Source organism: Lygodium microphyllum, chromosome 11 (genome assembly GCF_053477565.2).
Source record: "Lygodium microphyllum isolate KBCC chromosome 11, Lygodium_microphyllum_v1.1.10, whole genome shotgun sequence".
NCBI lineage: Eukaryota > Viridiplantae > Streptophyta > Polypodiopsida > Schizaeales > Lygodiaceae > Lygodium > Lygodium microphyllum.
Window position 1 is genome coordinate 86205100 of NC_141145.1, and position 25207 is coordinate 86230306.

General features: G+C 37.3%; 1 protein-coding gene across 1 annotated transcript; it reads left to right on the forward strand.

Annotated features, from left to right (window-relative positions):
- Positions 1-4001: 4001 nt before the first annotated feature.
- Positions 4002-11350, forward strand: LOC148029046 (protein neprosin-like). The gene is made up of 3 exons (XM_087688523.1): positions 4002-4151; positions 7850-7903; positions 10970-11350. The coding sequence occupies exons 1-3, from the start codon at positions 4002-4004 to the stop codon at positions 11348-11350; spliced, it is 585 nt and encodes a 194-aa protein (XP_087544649.1).
- The last annotated feature ends 13857 nt before the right edge of the window (positions 11351-25207 follow it).

The following is a 25207-nucleotide window of genomic DNA, read 5'->3' on the forward strand; positions in this document are numbered from 1 at the left end:
TATTGAGAATGGGTGACAACTTAATCTAAGAACATTGTATATTGTTACTAGGATCAATTATTGCATGCATAAGCTCCCCTAAGATAAGAGTCATTGCTTTCACTCAATTACAAAGTGTAAGATCCCCTAAGATAAGCTTCATTGTTGAACATGCCATCCAGTTTGATAGCCATTAGTGCTTGAGATGTCATAATTCCCTCTCCCTCAATCTTCGAGTTTGTACATAATTTCAAAGTTTTCCAATGATTCTATTCTCCAAGTATTTCAATCCATGGTAGCTTTTAATGACAAAACCTCTTCAACAATTTCATTCTTGAGACAAGTGATTCCGAACTAATATGAATTAGCTACAGTTCGCTAGTTTCTAAATCTTTTTATAGACAATCCATGGATATCAAAACAAAATATATGTATTCTTTCCATTTATTCCGAAGATATTTGCCTCTAAGTGAGTCATAGGCTTTTTAAAGTCTAGAAGTTATCAAAGGGGCCTATAGCCTTATGGTTGGATGTTTGAAAAGCTTCAATGTCTTGAGTCTAATGTGTAGGGGCTAGGAGGTTGTTGACCATCAAGTATTTTCTTACTTACTCTATAAAAGTGCCAGGTTGTCCTCCAATCGCTTATTCCTATAACTAATCCCTTGCAATTGGCCTTGCTTCACATAGTGGTCAATTAGATAGAATAAAGGATGGGTGGCTAGTGCAAAAAATATGGGGCTAATAGAGCATCCCTATCTAACACGGATTGGAGAAGCTTGGCATTCATGAAAATTAGTGCTTCAGTATCCTCACCTAATATACATGGCCACCCTAGCTATCTTACTGTAAAATCCCATCTTTAGAATTACTTCATTTAGGTATCCCCATGAAACCCTATTAAAGGCTTTTTCTAAATCAAGATGGAGAATGTAAATTTTTTTGTCTTGAGACGTTGGCCCATTCTATAGCCACCATAACATGGAGCACATTATTTATTAGTGAATTCAAATTTGCATACATGATTAATCTTCTACTGAAGTGGATACTTAACTTCTCATACTCCTCCATTGCTACTTGATAGTTGTTTAATCATTTCCTCTACACAAGAGAGCTCCTCTCTTTCATGGCTATGTAGCTAGATACCTTGTACTTGAATGCATTGTTGGACCAATTGAGTGAAGTCCAATCTCCTCATGGGTCCAGAGAGTTACTCACAACTGATGCTTTAATATTGTCAATGTATCATTCCACCATATGTGTAAAATCCACTTGATTGAGATATCAAGCATTTGCAACTGAAGGTTTGTGTTGATCTTCTAACCTTTCCAATAAGAACTCAAATTGATTATTGCTAGCCAATAATTTGATAGAGACATGTGTAGTACAACAATTGACTGATTCTTAGGGGAAGCCAATTGCCCTCTATGATGTTGTACCATCGGTTTAGATGTGCCTAGTACCCTAGGGTAACTAAGAGAATTATAGGTTAAGGCACATACATCTAGTTACAAGTTATAGTATTGTGCTAGTATATGTGTGCGGCACCCATGCACATGTGTGCATGTGGATGTGTGCATGCACATGTGTGCAACTAATAGTATCATGCTAGTATATGTGCATGAACACACGAACATGTGTGCATGCATGCATAGACATGTATGCATGTGTGTGCATGTGCATGTATCTATGCATATGTGTGTACATATGGGTTTGTGTGTGCATGTGTGTACATGTGTGTATGTGTACATGTACATGTGTGTTTATATGCACATGCATGCCGTGTGTGTGTGTGTGTGTGTGTACGCGCGCGCGCGTGCGTGCGTGCGTATGTGCGTGCATGCGTGCATGTGCGTGTGCGTGTGCGCACATGAGATAAGATTGCAAAACATAAGGGGGTTGAACACATGAACATGTGTGCATGCATGCATATACATGTATGCATGTGTGTGCATGTGCATGTATCTATGCATATGTGTGTACATATGGGTTTGTGTGTGCATGTGTGTACATGTGTGTATGTGTACATGTACATGTGTGTTTATATGCACATGCATGTCATGTGTGTGTGTGTGTGTGTGTGTGTGTGTGTGTGTGTGTGTGTGTGTGTGTGTGTGTGTGTGTCTGTGTGTGCGTGTGCGTGTGCGTGTGCGTGTGCGTGTGCGTGCGCGTGCGTGTGCATGTGCGTGTGTGCACATGAGATAAGATTGCAAAACATAAGGGGGTTGAACACATGAACATGTGTGCATGCATGCATAGACATGTATGCATGTGTGTGCATGTGCATGTATCTATGCATATGTGTCTACATATGGGTTTGTGTGTGCATGTGTGTACATGTGTGTATGTGTACATGTACATGTGTGTTTATATGCACATGCATGCCGTGTGTGTGTGTGTGTGCGTGTGTGTGTGCGTGTGCGTGTGTGTGTGTGTGCACGTGCGTGTGCGTGTGCATGTGTGCACATGAGATAAGATTGCAAAACATAAGGGGGTTGAAGCACTATGGGATTAAGCACCAAACTTTAATCGCTAGTTGCAACCAAAGAACTAAACACAAAAGCTCAATCCTAAGTACAACCATTTAATTGGATTGAATAAATTTTTAATGATTGTGGTGTCATATGTAGTAAGGGGTGCTAGGAACTATCAATAATAATTGAATTTTTTTTGTGTTGAACAATATTTTAAAAAAATTCTAACTCTCATCTAAATAGAATCTTTGGTCACCACATAACAAAGATAGTGTCACACTATTAATAATAATTGATTGAAAATTGTTGTGTTGGATGAAACATAAAATTATTGGCACCTATCTAGATTGAAGCTTTGGTCACTTAGGAGTAGAGATAGTAACTCATCTACTTTGGTTCTACCATTTACATGTCCCATTTGACATGTGTTTTTGATTGCACACGTATGACAAGCTCTTTGAACATAGTGGAAAAGCACGTCATGCACTCTCTAAATCTATGTGAAACATATTTATTTTTTGAAACTCACACTTGTATGGATAGTATTTACATGATACCTTTGCACATGGATAATATTCCTCCAACTTGTGTTAATTCAAATAGTCTAACAACTTGTCTTAATTCAAATAGTCTAACCTAACTTGCATACATGCCACAAATTTGGGCATAAAAAGGGTCATCATGCACTCTCTAAATTTATGTGAAACATATTGATTTTTCAAAACTCATACTTGTATGGATAGTATTTATATGATACCTTTGCACATGGATAGTATTCATAGAACTTGTGTTAATTCAAATAGTCTAATCTAGCTTGCATACATGTCACAAATTTGGGTATATTTGCAAAACTTCAAATACAACTACTTGAAATTTAAGGTAACATGATGTAGTGTGCAATATTGGAGACTATTTTCTAAAGTATAGATGGAAGTTGTTTTGATACCCTTTATATAATGTGTACACAAAGTTAAAATCTATCAAATGAATTCACTTCTTAGTTTAATTTGACATCCATACCAACTTGCTTCAACTCCAAGTGACTTTGATGATGGAAATACCCTCTTTGGTACTTAATTAAGTAATAAAAAGAAGAGAGAGATAAAGGTGTATTCAAATATATACAAATTTCTCTATCTTTGCTACTTTATTATAGTAGTATGAACGTACCCAAACCAAAATAGTTTGATGCTCATATGGAAGACTACAAAAGTTTCTTTTGTTTGTCTAGCATTATCCACCACCTCTTAATGGTAAAGACACCATAGGAAGACCACGAGCTCAACAACGCTTTCAAAAGGAAGTGCCAGGTGGTTGTCCTAATGGAAGTATTCCTATTATGAGAAGCGAATTTAAGAGCTCAAATGCTACACATAATAAACGGCGGCGTGGTGTGGAAGAATCACCAATCGATGGATACATTCACAAGGTTCATGTTGAGAGATGAAATTTGATACTTTCCACTTCATTCTTCTAGGTTTACTTAAACCTATTTATATTTACAAGCCTATTTTGTGGATGACTTGTCTGTAGTATGGAACTTATCGTTGTATGGATAATGATGCATTCACCGGACTACAAGTAAGTACAACAATCAACCAACCTCCAACTGACAATGGGGAAGCAAGCATTTCACAAGTATGGGTAGTCACAAATTATGGAGATCCAAACATCATGGCAACTATAGAAGTTGGCTTGAAGGTATTTGTATTACACTACTTTCTCTACATAAATGTTATGTTCATTTCTCCTTTTAGTCAAATGGATTGCATTATAAGTACTTATGTTCTAATACTTCTTTTTTTTTGTAGGCTCATATTGGATAATTATTGAGGTGTAAACCACTGGAATTCTTTAAACATGTAACCTAAATGAACCACCTTGTTTTGTAATCCAAAGGTCTATAGTAGTACTAAAGTAAAAAGGTAATTATATCATTAGAGGATAGACTGAAACCCTTACCCAAGGTTTATAGAAACCTTAGTGTGCTCACATCATCCTACATCTAAAGTCAGTCTTTACTTAAAGCCTTCCCAAAATATTTATGGACTTTTTCTTAGCTCTCACACACCTTTAAAAATGCATATAGCAATTGCCTTAAATTACTTAAAGGAGTCGTTAAAAAATCACATATTCAAGAATTCATGAATTTTCATAACTTTTGGGAATTCCTAATGTGATTAATATTTGGACGACTCCCTGAAGATACTGTGCAACACCATCTTTGTGATCACATGTTGAAAGTAATCAAACATGTAGAGTTAGGGCCTAGGAAAAATAGTGAGACACTCCCTTTGAACTTGCATACCAGCCCATGAGACACACTCTAGAAGAATGGGATGACCACCCATGCTCACGGCTATATCACACAGATAATATACCTTCCTAGCCACAAACACGATTACCCCACTTCATGATCCGATAAGGTTGCCAAGGCGGAGGTTGAAGTTCCATAGAGGTCGACAAATAAAGCTGAATGTATGATCAATTCTAATATTTGAAGTAGTGATAGCCACCTCAAGTGTCTTCAGAGAATAATATTCACCATATTCTAAATTCGATCCCATAGCTGCTAGAATCTTAGCCATGCCAACACAAATTGTTAACATCCACTACCTGTTTGTTTATACATGACAAGTTGGAATATGGATCCCTTATGCATAGTTTGCATACTTTTTTATGCCGACTTCACTTCAACTAGAAGAAGTTTTTGAGTTATTTAGACTAGATCAAGCGTACGCAAAAAATGCGCAACAGTATGACTTTTGAAACTTTTTCCTTTTAGTTGGACAAAACATGATGATAACTCTCTAGAAGACAAAGTCTAGCTTCCGTGAAGGTGTGGTTTTCCATGAATTTTTTATTCTTCTACATGTGTAGTGGAGAGAATGGTAATAGAGAACATCTTCTTCCACCTCTTTTTGAGGTCAAAGAAGAAAATAAAATTTACATATACTAGATCCTTCTACTTTTGGAAATGCTAGATTGTTGCTAATTTTAGCCTTTAAGAAATGTGTGAAGTTGTTGTTTTGACCATTGAGAATGAAGGCCATCCACATTTCTTGCAAGAAATCACAATGTTATAACTAATATTGTCTTTATTGGTTAAGTTTTAGTCCCTTTCCACTTGTCTTCCATGAACTTGGTCCACCCTTATTGGCTGTCAATATTTAGATTTACCTATTATCATATGCCCTTATTAGCAATGTATGTTAAAACCTTTTGTTTTCATGGGGATGGTATGGAGGAGGATAATACACATTAGGAAAAGAGACGAGTCACCCTACCCATCATAGTTATAAGTATGATTTTTTGATTCATGATTAGTAGTATATTGTCTGACCTAAGATGCTCACCATTTTTCACAATGGCCACAATCTTCAGCTTCATAATTAGCATTCATGGTTGAGTTGGTGATCCCAATCTATTGACAAGAGAGAAGGCCAATGTATTTTCTTTTGCTATGAGCTTTTAAAACCCAGATGTCCCATGCAACAAATTCAAAGGTGACCAAGCCCCATGAAATGTATTACTAGACCCAATTATTGCCCTTGAACAATGACTAGTCTCGTAGCATATTTTTCATGATGTTCCATGAGGCTTGGCTACAAGCAAGTGCCACTCCAATACTTGCTCCAATAAAGGTGAGGCTAAGAATGATAGTCCTTATGATATTGGCTGTCAATATTTAGATTTACCTATTATCATATGCCCTTATTAGCAATGTATGTTAAAATCTTTTGTTTTCATGGGGATGGTATGGAGGAGGATAATACACATTAGGAAAAGAGACGAGTCACCCTACCCATCATAGTTATAAGTATGATTTTTTGATTCATGATTAGTAGTATATTGTCTGACCTAAGATGCTCACCATTTTTCACAATGGCCACAATCTTCAGCTTCATAATTAGCATTCATGGTTGAGTTGGTGATCCCAATCTATTGACAAGAGAGAAGGCCAATGTATTTTCTTTTGCTATGAGCTTTTAAAACCCAGATGTCCCATGCAACAAATTCAAAGGTGACCAAGCCCCATGAAATGTATTACTAGACCCAATTATTGCCCTTGAACAATGACTAGTCTCGTAGCATATTTTTCATGATGTTCCATGAGGCTTGGCTACAAGCAAGTGCCACTCCAATACTTGCTCCAATAAAGGTGAGGCTAAGAATGATAGTCCTTATGATAAGATCATGTGTAAAGCTCTAGAATCTTTGGGAGGAAGATGAGATCTTCTTGAATTTGGCTAATCACTAAAATTGCTTATTTTGGCACGAGTGCACAAGAACTTTGATTTTCCATTGTCATATCGATTAGCATAGTCATCATTTACTCTTGAATCTCTCATTTAAGCCACTACACTAGTAATAATAGGGTGATACTATATCAATGGATTATTTTTATCTTCTTGCATAAACATCCACAAAATCCAATCAAAGTATCAAACTGTTATCAATGAGATTACAGAAACTCTAGTGGCACTCTAAACTTGTAGCACATATCCTCGAAAATGAAGTTGCTAACATATTTCTTAATGATTCTAGTGGTGGACTTTGTCCTAGCCCATCTTGGGAGATAATTCATAATAATAGGCATGTACATATTTTTCCATACTCTAATGCGCAATTTAAGATCTAATTTCATAGATCCCCCATTTCTCAAAGATATCATAGGTCCAATCAAACCCTCAAATTAAGGCTTTAGAATCCTCTTGCCCATTATTTGACTTTGCAAATAGGGTTTTTATCTTCTCTTTTCATGGCACCCTTCTCAAAATTGAATCAATTTCTTTCATTAACAAATCACAATCTACCATGGTGTATTTTCCAACTTTCCCCAACAATGAATTATTTGTAGTCACATCTATCTCTACAATAATTCTTTCTTATCAACAAAACTTTATCTTTAAATCTAAAACCCTTATCCTTGATACATGGGCATTGCCATAATAGCAATGAATATCATTGTAATGACCTGTTGAGCTGCTTCAAGAGGCACAACATTCTCCTTTTGCTCTATATGTTGAAGATTCCATGCTTCTAGTCCCATCAAGCTTTACAATTCTTTCTCATTGTCTATATGAAGATGAGTAATGGGTTTGATTTTTATCTTAAATTCCTTCCTCATTGAAGAATATTTTCTATTAGCTACCATCCTATTCTATAATAACATCACTTATTACTATTTGGAAGAAAATATTCTCTTAATTTACCTAATATAATTAATTCAATACATTGCACAATCTCTTTATTCTTTATTGTAATAGGTACTAGTCATCTAGCTAGAATATAATATGTGGATGTCTGGTTGGTTTTTTAAGGCATACATGTGCACATACTAGTACATTTCAAGTGTTTTTTAGACTAATATTTGTTTTACACTATTATACTTTCAGGTTGAACAAGATGTGTATGGAGATGATTATCCCCATTTATTTGTCTTCTATACGGTACAAGAACTCATTATATATATTTTTGAGCATCTATATTATAACACATTAATGTCTGTATTTGTTTTGAAATTTTAACCTTGAGAACAATTAATTTCTCATCAAAGTAGAATGGACTTGTGCATGAACATGACATCTTGTTTAAAGTGGTGGAAGAATGAAAAGATAGTAATTTGTTTCATTCTATAGGGTATAGACTTTGCAAGTGCTTTAAAGAAAGAGGTGGTTATCATGCATTTTTTATTTATTGCTTATATTGTCACTTTTCTCATTGCCATGACATTAAAACACATTGGTTTAGAAGAAGCAAACTAGATTATCTACTGTTTTCAAGAAAGAAAACTCAATGGGTACACTACATCATGTTAGTATTGTATAAGATATACAGTGGATAAGTGAGATGTTTGTCTCCAAGAACTTTATGCCAAAAGGGGACATGCCTATTCCCATTGCGAACCTAATTGACACCCTAGTTTAAGGCTATGCTCCTTATACTAGTGTACCAATCTCCTAGTACAAGATTGGTACTAATGTGCTCATAAAACTTGCCATTAGTTCCTACTATTTATTCTTATTACAAAGAGTTTTTGAATTTCATAATCACATGGGCTTTTTATCCTTCTTGGAATTTTAGAGGTTGAGAGAGTGTTGATGGCTTTGAGGAATTCAACCAAGGACTCAGCAATATCCAAGTATAAGAAATATTCTTTGTTATATAAACTTCATTGCTCGATGAAACCATTCACTCATCAATGGCCAATTATGTTTACCTAGAATCATTAATCTTACAAAATAATTTTAAAACACATATCATGAACTTCACATCCATCCTACATGTGGAAACTGACAAGCAATTACTTAGATGACTTGGTTAGTTAATGGATCTAACATCATCCTCAAAATCTTTAACTCGAAATAGCATCACCAGGCTCACATTTCTTAGCATTTTAGGAGATAACTATCATTGATATTCTCATTCTTCAAAGTGGGAGTACTACTTAAATCTAGGTAGTGTATAGTAGTTAGTTGGAATTGATAGAAGATTATGTGAGCAAAATGTTAGTGTTGGCAAGCAAACAATAGTTGATTATGCTTGCCATACCTAAACAATAACTAATTTTTCTTAAGCAATCGTTTGTAAAAGATATAATTCTTGATCCCAAATATAAATCCCAACGTATTTGCAGATTTAATTTATTAAATCTTGGCCCTAAGATGGAAGAATACTTCAATGTATGTGGGATGCTAGCGTGACAACACAAAATCTAACTCTCACTAAATGTATTGCATTTTTTTCAATACGGTGCAAGGGTCAACACAATCATACAAAAATAAGATCATGTGACACACTTACCAAGCATGCACATAGAGCACTGACGATTTTATAATTGTACATCCATGTGAGATCATACCCATTTTTCAAAATTTGAAAATTTTTCTTTTTTCCTTTCATGTGAACATAAGATTTTTCTCAATAAGACATCCCCATATTGGTTGCCTATAATGCTAGAAAAGCACTTTTGATCAATATTTTTTATGATTTGTGTAATAGCAACTAGAATGGAGAGAGGAGGACAACATAGCTATTAGAAGTAGCAATTAAAAATAATTGGCATGTTTAGAAGCGCACTCAAAGAGCAATGCCCATCAACATTGCTTTTTCATCCACTCAATTGTGCTTCTACCCACAAGTCATATCTTTAAACCCATATATATATCAACATGAAACTAAATTCATAAACACGATATTGATAGCATAGCATTGAGTAGAGGATTTGACTACAATTATTAGTTTGAGTGCTAGAGGCGCATGTGTAAGAAAGCCCACAAACTACATGCATTTAGGGGATATTTTGAAACCTCTCTACTTGAATTAATATGGCAACAAACTGTCCCCCCTTTATTAAGATAAATAGTAGGCTTTTTTCCAATATGCATTTGTGTAAGCGTAATCTTAGAAATTTACTAAAATTTAAGCAAGTAAAATACTCTCTTAGTTGTAAGGTACTCTTGATTGTTGGTACAAGTATGGTACATGAATAGTTTTCCAAATTATTACAATTGTTTCACCTAAAGCTATTAGGGAGCATTCAAATCCCTCATATCCTATTGAGTCTCTGTCCCTATATCAATTAAATTAATAAACAACTAATGCTATCCTTCTTTGGACTCAAGAATTCGGAGGATCTTGAAAAGTGAAAGAAGATAAAAAGCCACTGAAGTGATATTATCCTCAATCTCTAGTTCTATCTTCAAGTGTGTTTAATAATGAATATAAGCAAAGTCTAATTGTATGGGCATAAAAATAGTGCTAATAAGATTGTAGACCAATGTCATGTCGCTAGTTCAAACTATCTCACTCACTCTCCTATATCGGTAAGAATGATTGGTGTATAAAACCCCTTCGCACAAGTTAATAAAAGGGGCAACACTTGTAGAGCCTTTAGTATAAGAGGTTGGTAGCTTCAAGTCACTACCCTTTTTATTTTGATGATAGAAGCAATTTGTTCTAACATGAAACATCATATGAAAGGTTTAAGATCTCAGCTAATTGATTGTTTTTTCCACTCATTTTTCATAGGATGATAGCTACCAAACAATTTGTTACAATATGGACTGCAATGGGTATGTCCACACGAGCAACAAATATGTTTTGGGGGATGCGTGGACTACTTGCTCTTTTCCAGGAGGCGTGCAATATGGATACACAATAACCCTACTTAAGGTACATTTTTGTTTTAATGTGTGCAATCCATAACTAAGGTATGAAATTGCATGGCTTTTAAACGGTCACGTAGGCTTGTAACTCCAATGCTAATAGAAAAACTGGCATTTTAGTGTATTTCTACAAGCTAGAATTCTAAACTACCAACCAGTTGACATGTCCTTAAAAATGCCAATGTATTTTTTCGAGAAATTTAGTAATAAAACCAGCCTTTCAAGCTCATAGATTTCGAATTAATAAAACCCAGCTGCCTTGGAAAATTGCATTTATTGGTATGGGTTTGGGAAGAATGGTTCTGTACAAGGAGCACATATGGTTTGGTATGTGTGGTGTGAAAACAGGGAGAAAATTGGAATTTCTACATAGACGGGGAACCCGTGGGTTATTGGGATGCGAATGTGATAACGATATGGCAAGACAGGCTTGGAGATAGGTTAGAATTCGGGGGGGAGGTGGCAATCAGAAGTGCGTCCTCGACAACCGGCATGGGAAGTGGCGTCGCTGCAAGTAGTGGCTATCCATGGGCAGCCGTCTTTGAACAACTCAAGTACTGGGATGCAAACCGAAACTTGCAGACGTTCGATCCTTCCATGCTTGCATCTTCCATCGACAACCCAAATTGCTATAACACCAGCGAAATCTTCACCTCGCCATCCTCCAACCTCAGCCCTTGGTTCTTCTATGGAGGCCCTGGAGCTTCCGAACCAGCTTGCGTCTACTAAAATAACTACGTCCTTACGTTGAGACATCGTGGGGTTTCTCATGTCAAACCCACCCGCATTTTCCTCCTCCAGTCGTGCCAAATCAGGATGTAAATGTTCGGACAACCAAAACACTAAAAGAAACGCTCTCACATCTTATGATACTTGAGGCTGTCAAATATAACACTACTTAGTTCCAAAATATTTAATAGGCACACATGCTTTTTGTCATGTTCATGTATCGTGTCCAACAATGGTGGTTGAAATGCCAATTGGAGGAAAGGATGGCTTGCAGTATAACATATCTTGTAAAGTGTCTAAATTGGGTAACAATCCACAATGAGGGTGAGGATGTTGAACAAGAGCCCTACTAGATTGGGCATCCTTTGAGCATTTATCTACTCGTGATAAACTGATCATACGCATATATACTAAACATACAACAATATAAAATAAAACCAACTTGACAATTTGAGTATTATTTGTTGTTTAGGTTGGTATAAGTTCTTTCAGAGAATGTTGCAAGGATTTGGTTATTACTTTTTCCTTGCACATGTGGTTTAACATTGGATTGGGATCTAGTAAAAAATATCCATGAAATTTAAGAAACTAGATGTAACTCTATCCACCCAATGCCCAAGCAAATCACATCAAGTTTTCTATGAAGCCAGCCATAACCTTGGTGCATCCATCCTATCACTAGGAAAACTGACTCCAAAACATCAACACAATGAACTCCAATAAGAAGATGAGAAAAATAGACTCCAACCCAAACTTCAAATAATGAATGTTATGTATCCCATTGCATCCATTTCTACGAGACTCAACATTACAAGTTAATAGATGTACTCTTTCATGCGAGCTTTTAGGATGGTGTGACTCTTATTATACCTTCCTAATTAGCCCTAAGAGTTCAGAATTCTACAAGGCACATTTATTTGATTTCTTGGGATATTCTTTTAGTTGCACACACCTCAAACACTCTTCGCTTATCTAGGAGATGGTAAGTAGAGAGTAATAAGAAGAACTCCACTACAAGATACAACCCTCATACTGACATTCAAAATGACGCAAATATTCATAAAAAGAATTGTCCCCGTTGTTGCTAAAAGTGTCGGTATAAGCCTCTCTACAAATTCGTTAGAGAGATCGTCAATACTTGCATTGCTAATAGCATTTTTGCGATGCAAATAGCAATGCTCTTCGATGCTAATAGCAACACATGTAGTAAATTAATTATGCAAATAGCGATGGTTAACTGCAAGACTAATAACTTATAAAATAAGTACAAGACTAGTGATGACAACTCATGAAATTACATGGAACCATATAGAGGAGAGCCAAAACAAACATGAAAATCTGTTTGTAAATATCACAAAATACGATTTTATACAAAGGATGATAAGTATATCAAAGGAATGCTATATGGAAGAGGCATGCATAGATCACATGACAAAAAAAGAAGATGGTGTGTGGTCCACGAATCTAAGCATGTGCTACAAATCCTCACCATCTGAAAGCTCATCCCAATGCAAAGGAGCATCGAATGGACTTTGCAAAATGAACAACTAGACATTAGCCCACTATACATAATACATCATTAAAAAAACCAGTGACTACCAACAAGAAAGAGGATTGACTTATTGGGTTGCCACACTCGTACAATCTATCGATAAGTTCAATGAGACCACGTGTCTTTGCATATCGAGTCTTCAAACCCATGGGATCGCAGTTTGTGATGGAGTACTGCAAAGAAAATAGAATAGCATTGTTAAAAACACGATTATTAGTACAAGTGATATTCCAAATAAGAAAGTGAGAAGAACAAAAAGAAAACTTACAAAGTCCTCCAAATAAGTCTTGTGGCCAGCCACTTCCTAGATGATGCACGATCCCTACCTCCAATCGTGTCCTTGATGCCTCCCGCTACTACCACCATCCTCCCGGAGAATTTGTAGCCTTCTCCTCGAGTCCACCAATTCTCTACATCTAGCCACTCGGGCTTTGAGGCACCACTCTTAATTACCTTGTGTGCATATGTTCATTTTTGTGACATGTATATACACATACACTCCATCCACCACCCAGTGAAAAACCTCTTTGTCGCCATAGGTACCAGAAACTCCTCATGTAAAGATATCACTACATAGTCCTTCCTTCCCTCGAGTATATTCTTAGAATGGTCCAGAATGTTGTGCCTAAATACTTGTTGGCACAACTCCCTCATACAAGACATCACCCTTATCTTCTCATCATTCATGATTACAGCACATGTCATGTCATGTACGAGGTAACCGTACCCTACTGGGGTATGTCTAAGGTGTTTCCTCTCCCATGTGCAAGGACCACACTCCTAGGCATAACCAAGAGAGCCCTATATGTTTAGCATACCTGCAGGGGTATTATCTCTCGGACTAGCACCCATAGGGGTGCCACTTGCGAGGACAATTGAGTAGAACGCGGAGTCAAGGGAGTAGATGTCCCTACAAGTGTAATAAATCCTAAAGGTGACAAGTATCCACCAAATCGATGAGACCGAGACACTATATTGGTGTCTCCACAACACCAACCTAAGCCTTCCTCTCTGGAACCAATACGAGAGAGGAGCAGCAATCCTCTCTAGAATCGATTGCATGCTCACAACATCCACATCTTTGTAGCACCCCCCTGAACCACTCCCTCCATCTGGGGTAGTCTAGAGCATTAGCCTCGTCTACTAGAAATGGAAGCATTAGAGCATGCAAAAGTAGACCTCATAGAATGGCCAGATGATGTCTGTGATAGCTCCTAGTCTACCATATCTCTAAATCGAGTCATCTGATATGGAGACATATGTAGAATATCTCCTAGAGCTCCTCATCGATTATCCCTTGACTCATCCTGCTCTCTAGATATCATCAGAGGTAACCTCAATAGATAAAAGATAATGTTAGCATAATCAATATAAAGATTTAGATAAAGCATGATAATATAACTCTGAAAAAAAGGATGCTAATTAAAACACGTGTACTAAAATACCCTTAAAAATGAATCATCAACAAATTGAGCAAGCGCATGCAAATACAACTCAGCCTATGGGCCCATACGAATCTCTTGGTATAGCTCGGCATACAGTGGAAGGCCTTTAGATAGGTCACCACACAAAAAGAGGAGTCCACTTCATTCTCAAAAAATTCTTGGCCTCTTGTCTCTTCGTCTATGTCACCTCATGTACATGTCTCCTCTATATGCTCCAAGCCCCCTTCACCCCTCCACCCTCTACAATATACAAACCCTCCACTACATACTCTCCTTGTCTATGCTGAGAGAACATTGCTTTCATCATACACCCACACACTCCGAGGAGTTGATGGTACAACATACCACCATCGAGGTTGTCAGGCATTTGGATAGAAGATTACCTGTTCAATATCACATATAATAGTGAATCAATATTTTTTATTATTTCACGTCATGGAAAAATTAAAAAAATAGGTCATGCAGCTATTCACAATAACTTGGCAGGGCAAACGTGTCACATATATTAATCCATCTTTTCTCAAAATCTATTTTAGAAATTTAGATAGACCTTGCCGAACGGTGTCCTATCACTATGCGGACATGATGTGAAAAACTCTGCAGTGTATCATCATCCGACTTTCTTATTGATAAAGAGTCTCAATGTGATCTGAGTCATTAGTACTAGTGTGAGTGGCATGGATTATCCAAAAATACTAGATTTTTGGATAATTTTAGCCTATTTTTGATATTGTTTATTGTAAAAATTTGAAAAAGTTAGAAAAGCTTCTAGATTAGGATGGCATGGAATTTTTTTTTTGCTTTTTCAACCAGTTATTAGATTTTTCATAAAAAATATAGATTGGTAATATCGCCCATGTCACTATCGCTGTTGACAAGCAGAAAACTACATTTTGAACTGGAAAAGGAAGAAGGAGTGATCTGGGAGATTCCTAAACGGGTGTCCTAGGTGCCCTTGGGGTTTTACGCCCCTTTTCAAGCCAATGGAGCCATCAAATTTGGGTTTTGAGTAGCAGAGAAGAAGCTGTTATTTTGATCCACGTTTTTTGGTCTACAAAGGAGCTCCAGGAGATCTAATGCCTAGAGAGTGCTTCTGAGTAGTGCTTGACAAAGGATTTCGGGTTTTGTCAATACATATTGATTTGATTCATTGTGTTTTTTCATTATTGTGTTTATCTCTTGTGTATTCTTTGTCTTCTCTTCCATCTCCTATCTCTACTTCCTTCTACCTCTGATCCTTGGTCGATACGAACTTTCGATAAAAACCCCTCCGGCATTGGTGAGCCTGACGTGAAAGGTTATCAGAAGAAGGAAAGACAAGATGGGGGAACCTTCGAACACAATCTCCAGCGATGTTTTGTAGTAGTTGCTATAGAATATGAATATGCTTATGTATGTACAACAACAACAACAAGTGATGCAGGATTGTGCTCAATCAGAAAGTGTTGTAATGAATGCTTTGCAAGCACTTGAGCGTAAGATTAAGTTATTCAATGGCAAGAATGTAGCTGCATACATACATACCTATGCTCAAAAGATGGAATTCTTTGGGATGGCTCAACTTTCATGGAGCTAGTATTTTGTATGTGTTACTGTACATGAACTGAAAGTGCGAATTACTGAATTATACATGTAGGATGTTGACTGGGTAGCTTTCAAGAAGACATTCAAGGAATAATTTTACATTGAGGATACGAGTTTGATTACGCACAATACTTTTTAAGAGTGGGTTTTACAACCAATAAGGTTCTTGTGCCTGAAGAATTGTTAAGAGAATTTGAAAGTAGATTTGAGCAATTGGATCTTGCAAAACATCAAGCTCTTGCGAGTCGAAAAATTGAATTGTTTCTATAGGTAGCTAATCTTGAGCTTCAAGAGAAGCTTGATGATTTGCTAGAGGATCAGACTACAGAGACAGGTCTTAAAACAGAGTGAAAACATGTCAAGGAAGCTGTTACTACACTTGTGAAAAAGCATAGAAGAAGAGAAAGATTGCATGTCTCTAGCTTGCCCACTGTTATGGGCTAAACAGTTGAAGTATCCAATAAGCCACTCGCTTATGCAGCTAACCCTATGATTGAACCTGGTATTGTTCCCTCTATTAGGGAATATTTCTTAGATGAATTGGTCAAAGGGATGTGGGATATTCAATTCAAGGTTGCAAAATTGGATGAAAAAGGATAAGAGGAAAGGGGACGGGCAACAGTCCCTAAACCAAGAAAAAGATATATATGGTGTGATAGTTTGCAGCATGAGAGAAAGGATTGTACTGCCTATCAAGAGGCCTTCGCACGACAGCTCATCTTTTGGAAAGATGGCAAGATCCATGCACAAGAAATGGGATTGCCTTTTACTTTGAATTTTGGAAAGGGAGGTATGCAGAAGTTGTTGGAAGACTTGGCTATCCAAGATGCTTATGTAGCGGTACATGCTTCGAGTTTTGATCTACAGTTGGATAGAATGCATGGCCAAGTGATGGGTAGTCTAAAGGCTGAAATATGGACACATGCTTTACTTGTAGTTGAAAAGAGAAAGGTTACTGATAGTAAAATGTCTCATGGTGGGCTAGACATTCGTGACATAAGTGGTTGGGAATCGCCGGTAGATGCATGTTTAGTGTATGCATATTTAGCAAAGGTACAAAACATAGATGTACTTGTGGAAGAAAAACGAAGGAGAGATGAAGATAATGTAGGGACATATAAAAGAATGACAAGAAGAAGTGTGATCAGCCTAAAGCTACAAATCAGCCACATCTTGAGCATATTATGGAAGAGGTCAGTCAGGAGCAAAAACATGATAACAAACAGGAGGGCAAAAAGAAGGGCAAGCACCTAGGATATAAGTTGCAATCTGACATTGAGACAACCACAAATCTTAAGAAGGTTCTTGAAGAATGGATCTTAAACGGTCGAGTTGAATTCACCTTGGGAGAGGTGCTCGGCATTGCTAAGCAAGAATTTCATGATGAGATCATTGACATAAGTAAGAGAAAGCATCAGTTTCTTGGTGATACCACTAGTGCATTGCTGCAATTTGAAGAGGAAACTGGTTTGTTGGATATTCGTGCTGAATATGAACATGAAGTAAGTACGGAATTATCTATGTAGGATGCTACTAATCAGAGGTGGACAGCATGTGGAAAAGAGAAGAAAGTTGTTGAAAATGCATTGTCTTGTAGCAATATGTATGGTAGAGTAAGGCACATGCAACAATATGGGGAAGAGACTTTAGGATTTATTTCTCAAAGTCACTACACAAGAAATCATTGGGCCATGGCTACCACTGAAATGATAGTGAAAATAGGTGAATGTGAAACTCGTTGTGTTGCTTTACTTGACCATGGTTTGAGATAAATTTCATCGAGCGTGGATTGTATGAAAATGGTGTATGGCTTGTAGACATTGATCATGGTTGGCGTATGAGGGCTGCAAATAATTCTTTGAGAGAGCTCTATGCTTCATGTCCTAATGTAAAAGTGACGATTGGTGATGTACAAGAAGAGCAACACTTCTTTGTGTAAGATAGTTCCTCATATGCAGTGATTTTGGAGTAGCCTTATATTACAAGAGTGTGTATGGAAACAAAGGTGCTTGATGATGGTTCTACTTATACAAGAGTCAGAAGCAAGGATGGGAGGAAAGTAGTCTAATTTCTTACTGTTTTTGTTAATCATCCTAGAAATCATGATACACTTCCAAAGTCTCCTTTGGCTCCAAATGCAAGGCCATTCAAAGACCTAGATTTTCATGAAGCACTGCTGTAATGTGAGGCTACAGTAGTGCTGTTTAGAGGATGTACTCGCCTCTTGATGGAATGAATTATGTATTTACTATTGGTTATTCTCAGTTTACAGCAAACAATTTATGTTGGTTTAAGCCTATGGAAGCTATGTGCAAGGCTGAACACATATTTATGAAATGGGCTACTAAGGAACTGAAAGCATTGGGACTGTTAGATGAAAATGAAGGCATTTCAAGCATCTTTTATGGACTAAATATTAATGACACTATGGCTAAAATTTTAGCAACTATATATGGAGAAAATGAGGCTTAAAACAAAGTGTTGTCAATATGTTCTTTGGACATGTATGATGTTATAACATTGTTTAATCAGTAGGAAGGATTAAAATGGACTGAAGCACTTGTGGAGACAAAGTATAAGAGAGTTGAAAAAAAGGTGAAACCAATTGCTTTGCCACTTCCACCAGAAAGTGAGGGTCTCCATGAAAGAGTGTGAAGGTAGCCAAACGGTGTCGTGTCACTATGCGGATACGGTGTGAAAAACTCTGGAGTGCATCATTATCCGACTTTCTTATTAATCAAGAGAGTCAATGTGATTTGAGTCATTAGTATTAGTGTGAGTGGCACCGATTATCCAAAAAAACTAAAATTTTGGATAATTTTTACCTATTTTTTATATTATTTATCGTAAAATTTTAAAAAAGTTAGAAAAGCTTCTAGATTAGGATGGCATGCAAAAAGTAAGTTGCTTTTTCATCCAGTTATTGGATTTTTCATTAAAAATAAAGATTTGTGAAATCACACGCGTGGCAATCATTGTTGACATGCTGAAAACTACATTTTGAATTGGAAGAGGAAGAAGAAGTGATCTTGGAGATCTCTGAACAAGTGTCTTGCGGTTTTACCCCCTTCCAAAGCCAATGGAGCCATCAGATCTGGGTTTTGAGTAGCAGAGAAGGAGTTGTTATTTTGATCCACGTTTTTGGTCTACAAAGGAGCTCTAGGAGATCTAGTGCCTAGAGAGGGCTTCTGAGTGTAGTGCAGACAAAGGATTTCAGGCTTTGTCAATACATATTGATTTTATTCATTGTGCTTTGTCATTATTGTGTTTACCTCTTGTGTATTCGTTATCTTCTCTTCCATCTCCTATCTCTACTTCCTTCTACCTCTGATCCCCAGTGGATATGACCTTTTGATAAAAACCCCTCCAACAACGGTTGCTTCAACTCCTTCTAACACCACTTTAAACCACTGTACATGGAATATAATATTGAAGAAGCTACAATAATCTACGGAGATAACACATTGCAAGCTTCCAAAATACTCCATCTCATCTTTTATAGTATTCAGATCTATGGCTCGCCATCGGCTCTCTTGCTCGAGCTTTGCCATGACACCACAATTTGTTGTGGAGCGCATTTTGTCGATGTGCTTAATACATAAATGTTGCCTGCACGACCATGCAACACTATATATTTTTTACTATACACCAAAATGGTTAGATTAGTTGTGTATAAAATCTAAATACGAGAGAAAATAAAGTATGCGGTCACCTCGAAATACATCTCCTCTGGAATTCCCACTCCTCGGTAGAGATATATATCCCTTTACGAGAAGCTGCAATCAAAGCTCTATATAACCATCACATAGACATAAACCGCAACATCTCCTCCAGGAACTCGGTATATCAAATCGGTCAATGGCATCTATTGTGTTGAAATTTCAATTGTGCTTCTTCTCGATATTTTCTGGCCTGCTCGTACCTAGCGAGCCACTTCTTCATGGATGCATAATGCAACATTAAAAAATGATTCACTTTCTCCTCCATGGTAGTATCCATCCTTTTTTCTACTCCATTTCCAACCACCACATCTCCGATTAGTCTATCGTCATCCTTCAGTTATGACCATAGTATATTGTTGTTTGAATCTACCGTCGGTAATCACTTTGAAATATGCATTAATGCATCTAATACTAGCTAACCTTTAGCCATGCTACCTTTTGCAGTCAATCTCATTGTTGCATAAAGCCCTTCATGGTTTTCATGAAGTGCTCCAGACATCCACAATGTATGGGGACATGTCCCACAATCTCCACTTCATCTATGAGATGCACTAGGAGGTGAGTATGTATCATGAGCATGCTTGTAGGAAGGTACATCTCAAAGAGATAGAGCATCTCCATTGCTCCCCACCTTGTGGATTCAATTGAAGATGTCTTGATCTCCTTCTATGAGATCCATTATAGTAAATTCGACAATCTATAAATTGCCTTACGTATTTCTCGAGTGAGGCACCCTATGATTGCAATTGATAGTACAAACTATCACAAATGGAGAAGCATTACAGACATTGAGTAGACAATAAATAGTAAAATATTGAGGCTACTTGCAACCATGATCAACACAAATCCGACATATCTTTATACCAATCATGGGATTTTAGCTATAATAGTTTGTCATCTTTAGACATATCTTTAACCAATCATGGGAGCCCGAGGTAGTTGTAAGTGACCATGAGTGCTTGACTATGGCCAAAGTGCCTCCATCTTGCCTATCTCCTTCAAATCCATTCATGCCCCTACAATATCTCTCTATTCTATGATTGATCCTATAATAAGTTGCCCACATTCTTGAAAATATTCATGGGATTCAACAAATGGTTGATTTGTAAGTGGTTCCAATATGGCAACTCATAGAAAATTGAGAATCGCCACATTTCACTTGGATGTGACTCCTTGTGAACCATTTTCAACTCATACCAGCTTTGAGCATTCATTCGTGCTCGAGGTCGTCCAAGAAAACCTTTCCTCAATTCATGACCCTCCAACAAGAAAGTAGTATGTCCTTGATATACCATCTTCTTCATGGTCCATGACCTTTGCGAGTCTAACTATGGCCTACAAAATGTACATGTATGATAACCTGAGATAACCAAACCTATCACAACACCCCTATTTAGTCAACACAAACTTGAATAAGCTATGTTAGATATCACAAACTTCAACACAAACTTGCACGACCCCACTTACTTGAGTACTCCCCAAATCCTGGAAAGTCATGCATGGTTCACATAAGAATGGCTCGCATATTAGCAAATTGTCAACCATAGTGCTTGCTCATATCTTCCACAATGACCCCCTCCTCCCACAAAATCTTGAGCTCATCAACTAATGGATGGAGATAGATGTTCATCTTCTTGACTTTGTAGTGCCGAGGAATGAGCAAGCTAAGTATTAGGTATCCTTTCTTTGTAGAAAGCCATGGCAGGATGTTGTAGTTAACAAGAACTACAAACCACACACTATAAGATGTTGAGCAGAGACCAAATGGATTCATGCCATCCAAAGCAAGACTGAGCCGAAGATTCCTTGGCTCTCACACAAAGCCTAGAAAGGCGAATTCAATGTGGCTCCATGCATGTGAATTTGTTGATATTCGTTAAACTCCATATATGGATCTATTCTGCACATATCACGTTGCCAAGCTCGCCATGCCCGACGTATGGAAATATGTGATATATACACGGTATAAGTTGAAAGTGTTTGAGAACCTTCTAAGGAATGGTTTGCCCTTGCAAGTTCTGTCGATACCTATGAGCATCATGTTACAACTATATATATCATCTCTCACTTGACTTGGGTCTTAGCTATATATACTAACTCTACATCAATATGAATCATTATTTGGGAGCATGTCTTGTGTATCTCTCTCTACTCTCTCTCTCTCTCTCAACATAGTATCAGAGCTGCTATGGATGCGTAGCAACAAGGAAGATAAGTTGTTTCATTGTTTATACTTGATTGAATTCTTTGCACAAGTGATGATTTGATACATGAACTTGTTCAAGTTAGAAGTATTAGTTAATTTTGTCTTTAAAAACCTGTCAATTTTGTCGTGCTCTCGAATCCTGTCAAAACCACTTGTCAATCGAAGTTCTGGATCAAAAGTTATGACAGTTCAGGATTCAAGACAACAATTCTGCTAAGTAGAAGTGTGGAAAGGCGAACGATGGTGTTTTCCAAGTGCACAGTACTCACATATTCCCATATGTGGATGAGATTTAAGATCCATACCTTGCACAAGACCACGACAATAAAGATCAAGAATTTTGGCAAAATCAGAGCGTGCAAATCATTGATGCCATAATTTGCAATTTGCATCTCCAAGAGCAATAACAACATTTGCAACCGTATCGTTCAATGATAGCTCAAATAGATTACCATGTCGAGGAGCCACTACTATAGTATGTCCATCTTTCTCTATACGACATTGATTATGATCAAAGCCAACAAAAAAACCAAGATCAACTAGACGAGCAACAGAAAGAAGATTTCTTTGCAAATCTGGAACATGAAGAACTCCTCTTAATATTCTAGTGGATGAAACAGTCCCCAGATATAAATCACCCACTCCTTTGACTTGAAAAGTCGTATCATCCGCAAGGTAAACAAACTTCTTGACAGGAAGAGAATGATAATTTTGAAGCCAGTGCGATTGGTATATCATGTTTCTAGTGGCACCTGAATCAACGATGAAAAGAGAACCATCATGAACATGAAGTACCTTTTCTGGAGAGATATCATGATGGACGAAATTGAGCTCCTGATGAGTATGATCATCATCAGTTGTAGTTTGTTGAACAATATAAGCTTGAGAACTTTCTTCATCATATATGCGTTTATAACAACGATGAGATGGATGATTTGTATGTGCACAATAATCATAAGGAGGAAAACTTTTGGATGAGCAAGGTTGCTTTGTAGTAACTCCATGCTCCTCATCATATTGACATGCCCAGCAATCGGAAGCCACATGGCCTTTCTTATCACAATAAGAACAATGTTTGTTAGGATAAGCAAGACGAGAAGATTTACTGCCTTGATTAGAGCATCCACCCTACTGAAAAACGTGAAGTAGGACGCTTGCGAGCAACAAAAGCAGCATCAAAATCCCTTTGTTCGTGAGTGACCAAAACAGCATCAGATTTTTCCAGATGATGCTCATGACGTTGAGAATATTCAATAAGAGATATGCATGCTTTGTCAAAGTGGATATCATCCTTGTTAGACAAAATAGTGATGATATTGTCATATAAAGGATCTTTGATGCTATGAAGAAGTTGAGTAACAATCTGATTTTTAGCAACAGGAGCACCGGCAGCACCAAGTTGATTGATAATGTCTTTAAAAGCCTCGATATGAGAGTGCATAGAAGTTTGGAGATATAAAATTTCGGTGAGATTGATTTCTTCTCAAACGTTGAGATAAGATACTCTCAAACAGCATGAGAGGTTTCCAGATGAAAGACATCCAACACATCACACTTTGGACATGTCTAAATAGTCCCGTAGTCTCCTTGAAACAACATACAATTGTGGACACATGCGTGGATGTTGTTATAGTCCATACAAAGCTTTCGTTACACCAATCCTACATCATCACATAACTCAGGGATCATGTTTCCAGGTGATAATATGTGATACTTTAGCAACTTGAAAAAAAATCAAAAAATACCTTGAAGAGCACAAGAAGTGTTTTTTATTTTGTAATAGAGTAAAAAAATTTAATGGAGCATAAAATATACCTGAACAACTTGGTCACACTCATATCGCTCCACCTGTACTTTGCTTACACACTTAGGAGCGCAAGTAGCGTCTTCAGGTGCAAGATACTCGCCCCCCATTATATAATGGTATAAACACTTCTCTCAGTGGATTAGATGATTCCGCATCCATGGGTATTAATGCATCAATCATTGCCTCCATCTTAGGTTCCATGATTGAAGGAAGGTCCAAAAGGCTCATAGTCTCCTCTCGTATCAAGGGTGCATTCTACGACATGCCCTCCAATTAGTGTATTAGCTCAGGCACTCCATCCATTGCACACCCACAAACTCTTATAATGGGTCACAATAGGTGCATTCCTTGGAATGAAGTGTCACCTCTCTGTACAAATTTCATGGACACATCTAATATTTTTGTATATAATACTCAATTACTTTGTGAATCGAAAGCATGATTAATACACACTTTTCTTACCATTCGCTCAAAATCTAAGATCGTTTGGTCAATGATGTCCAATTGAAACTCACCGAAGCGTCGTACGTGTTCCATGGACAAGTGACACTTTTGTCTGATTGTCAGCTTACATTGAGTGCAAGGACATGGGACACGATGATTAACATATGCCTCGTGATCTTGGACATCACGACCATTATCATTTTCCATTTGGTCTATGTTACCACAAACAATAGGTTTTTGTTCCTCTCGTTTGTGATCCTCCTCCATTTTAATCTCTACTCCTCTTTCTCTCCCTTTTCTTTTATTTGTTTTCCTCCTTTCATCTCTCTTTGTCCATTTGGCTCCCTTCATCCTTCTTTTTTTCTCTCCCCACTCCTCTTTCTCTTTCTCTTTATCTTTTTTTATTTGACTTCCTTCATTCTTTTTTATTTCTCTCTCCCCACCTCTCTCTCTCTCTCTCAATGTTTCTTTCTCTCCTCTATCTTCCCTCCCATTCTCACTTTTTCTCTCTTTTTCTTTCTCTCTTTTCCTCTCCACTCCCACTCAACACATCTTGTAACAATAAAAATCAAAGATAGAAAATAAAAAACTTATAAAATAAGGACATTGAAAGACCCTCTACCCCCACCTCTCTTTGTGTCTCTCTTTCCCCTCTCCTTTTATTTTAGTATCATTCGATTCTCTCTAATTCTCTTGTTGTTTTCATTTTTCTCTCTCACTCTCTATTTATTGTTATGTCTATCTCTCTTTTTCTCCCTAGCTCTTTCCCTTTTTCTACCCCTCCCTCACTCTCTTTTCTTTTCACTCTCCTTTCCCTCTTTACCTCACCCTTTTCTTCAACCTCTTTCTTCATTCTCTATTTCTCTTTCTCTTCCCCCTCTCTTTCTTTCTCTCTTTCTCTTTCTTTGTTGCCTCTCTCTTTGTTTCTCTTCCCCCCTCATTGCTTCTCTCACTCATTCTGCTCTCTCCTTCTCTTCATATCTCATTTCTCTCTTCCTCTCTATCTTTCTTACCCTTCCCCCCTTTCTCTCTCTTTCTCTTCATCTCCCTTCCTTCTTATCTCGTTTCTCCCTTCCTCTCTTTCTTTGTTACCTTTT

Bases quoted from the DNA above. Each gene is read 5' to 3' on its own strand.
- LOC148029046 (XM_087688523.1), top strand. From the start codon at position 4,002: ATGGATAATGATGCATTCACCGGACTACAAGTAAGTACAACAATCAAC. The intron at 4,152-7,849 runs GTATTTGTATTA...TTATACTTTCAG, and splicing joins CTATAGAAGTTGGCTTGAAG to GTTGAACAAGATGTGTATGG. The intron at 7,904-10,969 runs GTACAAGAACTC...GTGTGAAAACAG, and splicing joins ATTTATTTGTCTTCTATACG to GGAGAAAATTGGAATTTCTA.